The sequence below is a fragment of the Lepidochelys kempii genome, chromosome 8 (genome assembly GCF_965140265.1).
Source record: "Lepidochelys kempii isolate rLepKem1 chromosome 8, rLepKem1.hap2, whole genome shotgun sequence".
Taxonomy (NCBI): Eukaryota; Metazoa; Chordata; order Testudines; family Cheloniidae; genus Lepidochelys; species Lepidochelys kempii.
This window is the reverse complement of record NC_133263.1, coordinates 79,836,565-79,848,733: the sequence shown is the minus strand read 5'-3', so window position 1 is coordinate 79,848,733 and position 12,169 is coordinate 79,836,565. Positions and strand designations below refer to the sequence as shown.

The 12,169-nt window shown below is 48.4% G+C and overlaps 1 protein-coding gene across 1 annotated transcript in view; it reads left to right on the top strand.

Moving 5' to 3' along the window:
* The first annotated feature begins 2,300 nt into the window (after positions 1-2,300).
* Positions 2,301-12,169, top strand: part of PRKACB (protein kinase cAMP-activated catalytic subunit beta) — a 116,780-nt gene continuing 106,911 nt past the window's right edge. Inside the window, exon 1 of the mRNA XM_073357219.1 lies at positions 2,301-2,705. Within this exon, the coding sequence (XP_073213320.1) occupies positions 2,660-2,705 (46 nt within the window). The 5' untranslated portion in view covers positions 2,301-2,659. The remainder of the gene's footprint in view (positions 2,706-12,169) is intronic.

Here is a 12,169-nt window from a genome sequence, read left to right as displayed (position 1 = left end):
GGGGCAGCTGTGGGGTGACGGGGGCACTCTGGGGGGTGAGGGGACGCGGGACGGGGTAGCTGTGGGGTGACGGGGGCGCTCTGGGGGGTGGGCGGAGGAGGACGGGGGCAGCTGTGGGGTGACGGGGGCGCTCTGGGGGGTGAGGGGACGCGGGACGGGGTAGCTGTGGGGTGACGGGGGCGCTCTGGGGGGTGGGCGGAGGAGGACGGGGGCAGCTGTGGGGTGACGGGGGCGCTCTGGGGGGTGAGGGGACGCGGGACGGGGTAGCTGTGGGGTGACGGGGCGCTCTGGGGGGTGGGCGGAGGAGGATGGGGGCAGCTGTGGGGTGACGGGGGCGCTCTGTGGGGTGTGGGGAAGCGGGACGGGGTAGCTGTGGGGTGACGGGGCGCTCTGGGGGGTGGGCGGAGGAGGACGGGGGCAGCTGTGGGGTGACGGGGGCGCTCTGGGGGTGGGGGGAGCAGGACGGGGGCAGCTGTGGGGTGCTGGGGGCGCTCTGTGGGGTGAGGGGAAGCGGGACGGGGTAGCTGTGGGGTGACGGGGCGCTCTGGGGGGTGGGCGGAGGAGGACGGGGGCAGCTGTGGGGTGACGGGGGCGCTCTGGGGGGTGGGGGGAGCAGGACGGGGGCAGCTGTGGGGTGCTGGGGGCGCTCTGTGGGGTGAGGGGAAGCGGGACGGGGTAGCTGTGGGGTGACGGGGCGCTCTGGGGGGTGGGCGGAGGAGGACGGGGGCAGCTGTGGGGTGACGGGGGCGCTCTGGGGGGTGAGGGGACGCGGGACGGGGTAGCTGTGGGGTGACGGGGGCGCTCTGGGGGGTGGGCGGAGGAGGACGGGGGCAGCTGTGGGGTGACGGGGGCGCTCTGGGGGGTGAGGGGACGCGGGACGGGGTAGCTGTGGGGTGACGGGGGCGCTCTGGGGGGTGGGCGGAGGAGGACGGGGGCAGCTGTGGGGTGACGGGGGCGCTCTGGGGGGTGAGGGGACGCGGGACGGGGTAGCTGTGGGGTGACGGGGCGCTCTGGGGGGTGAGGGGACGCGGGACGGGGTAGCTGTGGGGTGACGGGGGCGCTCTGGGGTTGGGCGGAGGAGGACGGGGGGAGTTGTGGGGTGACGGGGGCGCTCTGGGGGGTGAGGGGACGCGGGACGGGGTAGCTGTGGGGTGACGGGGGCGCTCTGGGGGGTGGGCGGAGGAGGACGGGGGCAGCTGTGGGGTGACGGGGGCGCTCTGGGGGGTGAGGGGACGCGGGACGGGGTAGCTGTGGGGTGACGGGGGCGCTCTGGGGTTGGGCGGAGGAGGACGGGGGGAGTTGTGGGGTGACGGGGGCGCTCTGGGGGGAGAGGGGAAGCGGGACGGGGTAGCTGTGGGGTGACGGGGCGCTCTGGGGGGTGGGCGGAGGAGGACGGGGTAGCTGTGGGGTGACGGGGCGCTCTGGGGGGTGAGGGGACGCGGGACGGGGTAGCTGTGGGGTGACGGGGCGCTCTGGGGGGTGGGCGGAGGAGGACGGGGGCAGCTGTGTGGTGACGGGGGCGCTCTGGGGGGTGAGGGGACGCGGGACGGGGTAGCTGTGGGGTGACGGGGGCGCTCTGGGGTTGGGCGGAGGAGGACGGGGGGAGTTGTGGGGTGACGGGGGCGCTCTGGGGGGAGAGGGGAAGCGGGGCGGGGTAGCTGTGGGGTGCTGGGGGCGCTCTGGGGGGTGAGGGGACGCGGGACGGGGTAGCTGTGGGGTGACGGGGGGCTCTGGAGGGTGGGCGGAGGAGGACGGGGGCAGCTGTGGGGTGACGGGGGCGCTCTGGGGGGAGAGGGGAAGCGGGACGGGGTAGCTGTGGGGTGACGGGGCGCTCTGGGGGGTGGGCGGAGGAGGACGGGGGCAGCTGTGGGGTGACGGGGGCGCTCTGGGGGGTGGGCGGAGGAGGACGGGGGCAGCTGTGGGGTGACGGGGGCGCTCTGGGGGGTGAGGGGACGCGGGACGGGGTAGCTGTGGGGTGACGGGGGCGCTCTGGGGTTGGGCGGAGGAGGACGGGGGGAGTTGTGGGGTGACGGGGCGCTCTGGGGGGTGGGCGGAGGAGGACGGGGGCAGCTGTGGGGTGACGGGGGCGCTCTGGGGGGTGAGGGGACGCGGGACGGGGTAGCTGTGGGGTGACGGGGGCGCTCTGGGGTTGGGCGGAGGAGGACGGGGGGAGTTGTGGGGGGACGGGGGCGCTCTGGGGGGAGAGGGGAAGCGGGACGGGGTAGCTGTGGGGTGCTGGGGGCGCTCTGGGGGGTGAGGGGACGCGGGTTGCTGTGGCGGGACGGGGGCGCTCTGGGGGGTGGGCGGAGCAGGACGAGGGGAGCGCTACCCCGTGGCACACAGCTGCCTGGCTCCTCGCCCTGCGCAGCCTGCCCCTGTGTCCCCAGCCGCCCTGGCCGCACAGGAGAGCGGCGAGCGGCCCGTGGAGCACGGAGGAGGTGCCTCCTCGGCCGTCATTTCCGCCGTGTGTTTGAGTGGGGGCGGGGGGCCAGAGCGCTCTCCTCCTCCTCCTCCTCCGCGGCGGCCGGAGACACAGACCCAGCGCGGGGTGAGGGAGGGGAGGCAGCCGAGCCAGCCGCAGCGCCCGCGGGCGGAGCTGTCAGACACCCCCTCCCGCCGGAGCGACACCGCACCCTCCCCCCATCGCCCCGGCCCGGCCATGGGGAACGCAGCCACCGCCAAGAAGGGCAACGAGATCGAGAGCGGTGAGTGCGTGAGACCCCGTCCCCTGGGGAGGGGGCCCCGCGGCCTTGGATCCAGCGCGCACAGGGCCGGCCCAGGCCCCGCGGCCTAGTGGGCTGCAGCGCGGAGCCCCCTGACCAGCGCAGGCCTTGCAGCTAGGGCTCTGCCTAGCCTGGTGCCTGGTACCCTGCTGTCTAGGGGGGCCTACTCTGCGCTGGGGGATCCAGGCTGTAGGGTGGCCGGGTCCACGTCTCCTCCAGCCTCGCAGCTGCTGGTGCATCGCCGATCCCTAGGCTTAGGGTCTCGAGCAGCATCGTTGTAAGCGGCTTAAATCGCTTTGTCCCAGCCTGCAGCAGCCCTAGCCTAGCGTACCGCCGAGCCAATGCCGCGCCGATCCGCTGTGCCAGGCTGTCCCACAGCAGGTGTCAGTCACACTCACGAGCTGCAGCTCTACGAGCTTCTTCCATCTTAGTCGGCTTCCCAAAGAACCAGTCTCTCCTTCTGCAGGAGGAGGGGTTGCTCTAAAGTACTCTGTCATCCCCCTAGCCTTCAGCCTTTCACATGTTCCACAACATTTATTTCTCCACCCCTGCACAGCACCTTTGATAGCAGAGACGACACTGAGTTGGTGTCATTATACAGCTTTCTAACTATGCTGTGATTTATCAGGTGCATGTGTATTTCTATCCTACTGGTGTGAATGTAGGACAGAAACTCCCCGGTTTTCCTGGGTTACTGAACATTGTCATCTCCTCCCCCACAAACTATGTAGGAATCCCATTTAGTGTGTCTGTATTGTTGGGGTATAGAAGTTTTACTCATTGAAGTATTTATTTAGGTATATACTTAAAAAACATTTTACCTTACTTTTGGTTTTTACAAGTGAGAGCCGTAGCTCAATATTGAACTATGTGAATTAGTGGATTACTGGGTTTTGTTCCAGGTATATCGTCATGATCTTTAAATAACTTAAAGATGATTAAATGCACCAAACTCCTTTTTGTCTGTTAGCTATCTTTCTTACTACTTTATAACGTTAGATAAGTTTCTGTTAGGTAAGTTGCATGGCAGGGTCCAATGAAAAACTGCTTATTTAAAGGAATGCTGAACATTTACAAATACTGTATTCTTATAACAGTGTCTTACCTCTGTCACTAAGAATACTATTGGATTATTATAAATGAAGGACCTTTAAACTTTTTGTTGTTGTCACTGTTTACTTTTTCCATTTATTTATCCCTTTAACTTAGTCCTGCAATCAGATTTACACAGGTAGACCACCACCACCACCACTAATGCAGAGCTCCATTGGATTTTTCTGGATTCATTTGCAGGATTGGACCTTGGCCAGTGAAACTAGACTGTTCAGTTTTACTTTCTGGTTCAAAAGCACTAGTGTGTGATGGTAGAGTTTTGATTACAAATATTATATGAGATATTTAAATACTATTTTGATCTTCTTAAAAAATCATATTTATTTGGTTTTATAAACATAAAAATACCCTCACATTTGGACAACTTCTGAAACTCTTAATGACAAAATATTGCATTATACTTCTATGACAGCCATATTTCTGCTGGTTTATCTTGTTAAATTAAATCTTAGGTTAATGGGAGTAATAAAGACTTGTATTAGACTTTTACACACCACCAAATAAAGCATTTAGGAATTCTGAGGCCCACAAACAGTGTATTTTAGAACTTCTCTTTCTTATTTTTAAAGGGTTTACTTATAAAATGAAAGCTCTGAATAGAGTGCAGCACTCAGATTTTTAATTTGTCAGCATACTTAATACTAGGAATTTCTGTAGTGACATTGCTTGTGTAATTAAGGGATGAAATTGTCCCTTACTTCTCTACCACTTGTATAAGACCTGGATTTGTTTACTGTATAGGATCAAGTAATTGCAAACTTGCATGTAGTAAATTATTGGAAGCAAAAAGGGATATTCAGCCTTGTTTATAGGAGTAAAAGTCTCTCAGGAAAAAGAGTGATTTGGATATGTTGTTAATGAAAAATACCCAGGGATTACGAAAGGGTGATAATATGGCCTTAATCCATGTATGCAGCTCATGGCATTGTGCATATCAAGGGCATACTGAGCTCCCTGAAAGAACAATGGAGGGTAACTTTGCTTGTAGTGATTACGACTTGCAAAAGCAAATGTAGTTTATCTTAAGAGCTCTTTTACTGTCTTAGGTCAATGTAGATTATAACAGTATGGTTGAGTGGTCCATTTATATAGCAAAATCTGATACTTAACTATAATCTTTGTGTTTTCTTTAGCTTTTTGTCTTTGTTACAAATGTCTTCAGTAACTAATAATGAACTCTGCATGGTTGTAGAATGAATAGTTGTATGTTAGTCGAAACAGTAGAATGCAAAACATAATCTTAAAAACTACATCCAAACAAGACTTGCAAGTGAATGGAATCAAAATGGTAACTTTCGATCTACTGCACTATGTTGTGTAAGGTAGTGTAAGTTACTTTTTGTATCTGGGACTAAGAGGGAGTCATAAGTTGGTGTGACTTACATCATACTGCTATCTAGTATGTAAGCAGGTGGATGTAAAAGTGGGATGTAGCCTACTTCTCTTTATGTTTTATACTGTTAGTTCCTTTTTCTGCTATGCCCCTCTCTTCCAGACTATCATAGTATATAGTAAACGTATGCCTGGTCTACATCTAAAATTTAGGTTAATCTAGCCATGTTGCTCGGAGGTTTGGAAAAACTAACACCCTGGGTCACGCAAACCTAAACCCCGGTATAGACATCACTGAGTCTATGGAAGAATTCTTCTGTTGACCTATCTACCTTCTCTCAAGTGGGTAGGTTAATTGTAGCAATGAAAAAATCCCTTCTGTTGCTGTAGCAAGTGTCTATATTAGGGGTTCTCAGGACAATTTTTTTAGTGGCCTCAGTGCGGCTGCCAACTCTTGCTGGTGGCCACTCTTACACTGTTTCCTAAAATACTTAATTAGCTTTAAGAAAAACAATTAAATATGCACATCCAAATCATTATAATTTATTTATTGCTAGCTATATCACTTTTCACAGCAGACTTACTCAGCCCTGCCAAGCCTGGGGACAAATTAAACCCTGGATGAGGGGTTAGGAGAGACAGGGCGCAGGCTAGAGCCTGAAGCCCCGCCACCGGAGCCTAGGGCCTGCCACTGTGCAGCCAGAGCCTGGGATTGGAGCCCAAAGCCCCGCGCCAGAGCCTGCCAGCCCACCACCCCAGGACTAAAGCCCAAAGCCTGAGCCCCACCGCCTTGGGAGGTTGGGGCACTCACCGCCTGCCTGCTTCTCCAGGTTTGTGCCCCAGGTGTCTCCAGAGGGGGGCAGGGCCAACCCCTGCTGGCAGCCCCAGCAACCAACACCAAGGTGGTGCATCCAGGAGCAACAGGGAGAGGGAGGGGTTGTTACTCCCCCCACACACACAGCCCAGGGGGCTGTCGCCACAAGAAAAGCCCCTGGTGGCTGCATGCAGCCACGGTGGACACTTTTGAGAAATGCTGGTACACTATGGTGCTACAGTGGTACAGCTGCAGTGCTATAGCTGTGCCACTGTAGCATCTGTAGTATCATTGGGCCAAAATCAGAAGTGAGGTGTTATGGGGTGTCAGACAGAAAAAGTAAGCTGTTTTATCTGGGTGGACCCTATTGACTTTAATGGGGCACCACATAGTATAAAAGTCTGCAACGGTGGAGAGGCTTGCAAGATAAGAGCATTCATAGTTGTATCTTGCATGCTGACTGGATCAGAAGATGATGTAAATTACACAAAGTTGGACTTCCTTAAATGCATTTCAGTATTTGGCCTTTTGTCTTTGTATACGTTTAATAGGACACAATGGACTAAGTCTTTCTTTTTATATCTATTTAACCCCCCTCTGAATTTACTGTATCTGAGAACAAGGTTTGCCGCACTGTCTAAATAGCTAAATCTGGGTTAGTGCAATTTTAAATATAACATGGGGCAAATTAAATTTAAAAAGAACCCTTTGTTGATTTAGCTCTCTGTGGAAGAAAAGAGAGAGAGAAATGTTAGTTTTATTAAGATGAATCTTTGTCTTGGGTGCAGTTTTAATAAAGGAAATATGACTTTACTGTAGTCTTCTAAAATAGAACAAGGACAACAAATGACATTTGGTCTCATAAATAGATCTCTTGCTCTAGAGTACATGATCAGTTTTATAATGTTTTAACATTATCTGGCCAGTCTAAATAGTGTTGAATAAGTTAACTACATCAATTGCAAAGTTTGTAGAAAGTATTTGTTCTTTCTATAAATTACTAGAAGTCTAGTGCTTTTAAGTAATGTGTATAGCTCTGCATTACTTGCTCTTTTTTTTTAATCTATGAAATAGTGCACACATGCAGTTACAACGTGAATTAGTTTAGAAATTGTTTTTTAATCTTTTACCATCTTCTCTGAGGGAAGAAAGTTGTTGTAGTTTTGAATCTCAGAATAAAATCTTAAACTTAACCCCCTCCAAAAAAAACAAACAACCATACCTTTTTTGGTTATACTAATATTAGTTACTAAAATGTATTAAAGAACACTTAGGTGATTAAAATACTCTTTAACTTCTATTTAATTGAAAGTTTTATACACTTTTTCTGTTCTTTACATTCATTTTGAAACTGCTCAATTTCTGTAACCTTTAAGTTAATCACTAGTCTTTGTCCTTGCCACTTTTTTTTTAACAATAATGTAAAATATGGAGTTGTTTGATTTTTTTTTAACTTTTTTAGAGTTGATGTGGAAGCTTTTAAGATTAGGTGTAGTTTAATTTTAATTCCAGATACCTCCTCTCATTACCTGAGGACCATATCCTGCACTTACAGGAATGGTTGGACTATGGCGTAACAGGTCTTTACAAGCTCAAACTTCTGGGATCTTCAATTGTTTACACGTTTGTTTGGACTGGTGCGGGAGGAGGATGGATAGTGGCTCCTTTAAGGGTCCCTCCTGTAGGTTAGGAAGGATTATCTCACTGTGGGTGCAGCGGGAAGGCATCGCCTAAGCTTGTGCTTTGGCTGGTTTGCTCAGATAAGTCATTAGCCCTTGCACGAAAGGGTATATAGACCTCCAGCCTGAGCACCCTCTCATTGGTTAGTATAGTACCAGGATTTTAGGTCTGCTGTGGGGATTGTGTTAGTGGCCTTTTTAGGGACAGGGAAGGAATTTTCCCCTTATGGTGCAATTGGTCAGGATGGAGTGACTGTTCAGGCCTTCCCCACAGCTGTTCAGGGATACAGTGGAGTTAGTCAGGAGGTAAAGGTCAAGTTGTGACACTTTAGCAGGTGTCTGTTGCAGGTGTTCGTTTCATAAGGAGTCCTGTTCCCTGATTAAACTAGAATTATAAATAGACTTAGGGGAAGGCATCCCCAAAAGAAGCTGGTAAATGGGGTTGGGACTCCTAAGGTCTGGGGCAGTGAGGAAACAATCCAGTTCCTTAACCTTCATATGAGGGGAGGGCATTGGGATCCTAACAATGTTTTGGGGACCAGCTGTGTTGGGATAGGGGTTGAAGGGTATCTTTCCACCATGTTGAAATGATTCATAATGTTGATTGCCTGGTAGTTCCCAGATGAATTAAGGTAATAAGGTTCTCCTCTAATTAAACGATGTCCCTTGCATCTTGTGTTTATTTTTCCACATGTCTGGGACAATGCACATCTGTTACATGCTCACTCTCCCCCTCTCCAAACTAGCAACACTGTAACACCTTCTGTATGAGGGAGCACCTATTAAGATCAGACCTTCTTCTTTGCATTCCTCTGAATTATTTTGTAAGTAGTGCTTATTTGAAAGGTCCCAGATACGGTGTGACTCTCCCCATGCTGCCTTACCAGTCAATTTCAACTGTTCTGAAGACACTACCTTTTGGGGGGGGAGGAGGTTTGTTTGTTCTTCATGTCCAGTCATTATCTGGTCCTTCCGTTGAGACTACGAATACACATTAGTAATATTGTTGGCAGTTCCTGTCTACTAAGAATTGGACAGGCCATCAGTTCATTTCATACAGCCATTGAACAGCCATTCGCTGATACACAGCTATGTCATTACTCACCAGTAATATAGAGGTGAAAAGTTCTGTACTCCATTACTAATTTCCTGAGCCACTCAGTCCCCTGTAACAATGGTCTTTGGGATCTTTGGATGTGATATTTAGGGTTTGACTGTAGTTTTTTTCAATGGTAATAATCCTTTTGTACAGTGAGTTTATGCTCCTTGACTTTGAAATTGCCAATTGACAACTTCTGAAGTCTTGTTTACACATTTAAATATATTAGATATAGGGAGTATATCCTAAGAGAGAAAATATTTACTCCAGTGTTGTTTCTACCATCCACAAACAATAGATTTAAAACTGTTGTCCTATATTTTGTGCTCAAACTGTCTCTGCTATTTATTCGGTGGGCTTTCAGCATTACTGTTTCACCGTCTGAAAATCAACACTAGTTCAGATTACTTGCTGAGCTAACATTTGAAAATAGCTTTGGTGGAATTATCCTAGTTAGTGTTTTGGGGATAGTCATATCTGAGAATCTCCTTTCAAAAGAGACTCAAGATTAGAGTAGCAGAGGTCTATCAGGTTAGCACTGAGCCAGATTTTCTGAAATGTGTGGGAAATCTTGTGCAATGCCAATTCATAGTTTGCCTGTCTGTAAACTGTACAATTTATTTTGTTTTGATTTAATAAAGAAAAAAACCTGCTCACAGCTCAAAATTCCCTACCAGTAATTTAAAATAATACATAGAAAAGATAGTCATATAGCAGCATAACAAGTTTATGTTAACATTCTGGGGTTGTTCTGTCCTTTTGAGCATTTTGCTACTGTCCCTTGCTCCTGTTGTGGGCTCAGATTGTTTTCCACTTTAAAATATCTAAAATCATTTGATGCATTGTTGTTATATATTTGTTAGTAGTACCCATTCATTTACCCACCTCTCCACTCTCACAAGCATGTCAGTATCAAAAGTCATGAACGTGTTTTGAAAAATCATTGAATACTTGTCTACCCTAGACAGTGATTGTTACCAACCCCTGGGTGATTGAGCAACCAATCTGAACATCTAGATTAGCCTAGCCCAGGTGTAAGTGTTCCTACAGCAAATCCCTACCTGCTTTCCTGTGTCCTGACTGTTTGTACACTCACTGGCATGTACCTGTGGGCATATTCCATGGTTCTTTGTGCTAAGACACTCTAGTATTCTTACCCAGTAAAATGTGTCAATTGCAGGTCTTGCTGTAGGGATTAGCAGATGTAGTCATGCCCCCACGGGTTAGGTTATCACGAATTGGCTAGCCCCATGATTGCTTACACCATGGTGTATCTTGCAGTGAAGATGCAGTCGAAGGGTTTGTCTTCACTGCTGTAAAAAGCTGATGTTTTGCAGTAGGGTGATCTTTATGAATTATCCTAAGGTAAAAATACAGTGAAGACTAGGCATTTTAGTTTTACTGCAAGATAAACTTGCTGAGGCCAGGTTGACCTCTGAGTTTACATAGGAGTAAAACTGGAATGCCTTATCTTCACTGTATTTTTATTTTAGGATAGTTAGTGCATGCTAATTACTCCAGCATAAAAAACTCAGCTTTTTTAGCAATGAAGACAAGCCCAAAGAGAATCTCAAGTACTGCAAACCAGTATGGGCATTCTAGAGGAAGACAGTTGTCGCTTCATAACACTGAGAAACATAAAATATCTCTCCCATGACATTTGCAGTGTTGCTGTAGCCATGTGGGTGCCAGGATATTAGAGAGGGACAAGGTGGGTGTTGGTCTAATAAAAGATATTTCAACTTCTGCTGGTGAAAGAGACAAGTGTAAGCTCATCTCTTTCACCAACAGAAGTTGGTCCAATAAAAGATATTTCCTTACTCACCTTCTCTCTCTCCTGCTTGATAGAATAAGATAGGCTAAAATAATTGACCATCTTATCTAAGTTGTTAAAACAATCAAGAAAGCTAGAAAATCCTCTTTCAACTTTAAGCATCATTATCAGATGTACTAGCGTGTTTGGTCTGCTTGATTGTTTGTAGGGGCATATTTTGGGGTTTGTTGTCACACTGTAGCTGATAAATTTTTAACAGTAAGATAGAAATTTAGGAATGTTTTTAACCACTGGGCACCAGGAGTTCTGATTTCTTCCTGCCAAGAGCCAGTGCATACTTGGTAAACTACTGCACTTGGGGTAATCCTACACTACAGCAGTTGCACTACAGCTGTGTTGCTGTGGCACAGTAGTTTTGACACTTCCTACATAGACAGAAGGGGTTTGTCCATCAATGTAGTTAATCCAGCTCTCTGAGATGTGGTAGGTTGGTCAATAGAATAATTATTTCCTTGATTTAGTTGCATCTACACCAGAGGGTTAGGTTGACCTAACTACAGAAATCAGGGTGTGAAATTTTTCACGTCTGTGAGTGACGTAGTACCTACGTTGATTTAATTTTTAAGTGTAGATCATGCCTTGCTGTTAGCACTGAAAAACAAACACACTAATTGTGGTATTAAAGCAGGGTGAAAGAAAAATCTGGCACCCCGAGTAGCTATTGTGTCAAAGGAGCAAACATGAGATTTAAACACGAAAAAATACCATTACTTTCTCTGCACTTAGAATCTGTTTTTTGTTCTTGTCCCTGACAGGTGAATTGGAGATGACATAATTAATGGTACATATGCACAGATGAATAGACAGATAAACTCCAATAGTATTTATGGTGACTTTTTTGATTAATGTCACCCGAAAGTGAGAACAGGTGTTCACATGGCACTGTTGTAGCTGGTGTCACAAGATATTTACGTGCCAGAAGTGTTAAAGAGTCATATGTCCCTTCATGGTTCAACCTCCATTCCAGAGGACATGAGTCGATGCTGATGACGGGTTCTGCTCGATAATAATCCAGAGCAGAGTGGACCGACGCATGTTCATTTTCATCGTCTGAGTAAGATGCCGCCAGCAGAAGGTTGATTTTCTTTTTTGGTGGTTTTGGTTCTGTAGTGTCTGCATCAGAGTGTTGCTCTTTTAAGACTCCTGAAAGCATGCTCCGCACCTCATCTGTCTCAGGTTTTGGAAGATACTTCAGATTCTTAAACTTTGGGTTGAGTACTATAGCTATTTTTAGAAATCTCACATTGGTACCTTCTCTTCGTTTTGTCAAATCTGTTGTGTAAGTGTTCTTAAAATGAACATGTGCTGGGTATTCATCCAAGATTGCCATAACATGAAACATATGGTAGAATGCTGGTAAAACAGAACAGGAGACATAGAATTCTTCCCCAAGGAGTTCAGTCACAAATTTAATTAACACATTATTTTTTTAATGAGTTCCATCAGCATGGAAGCATGTCTTCTGGAACGGTGACCGAAGCATGAAGGGGCGTATGGATGTTTAACATATCTGGCATGTAAATACCTTGCAATGCCGGCTACAAAAGTGACATGCAAATGCCTGTTCTGACTTTC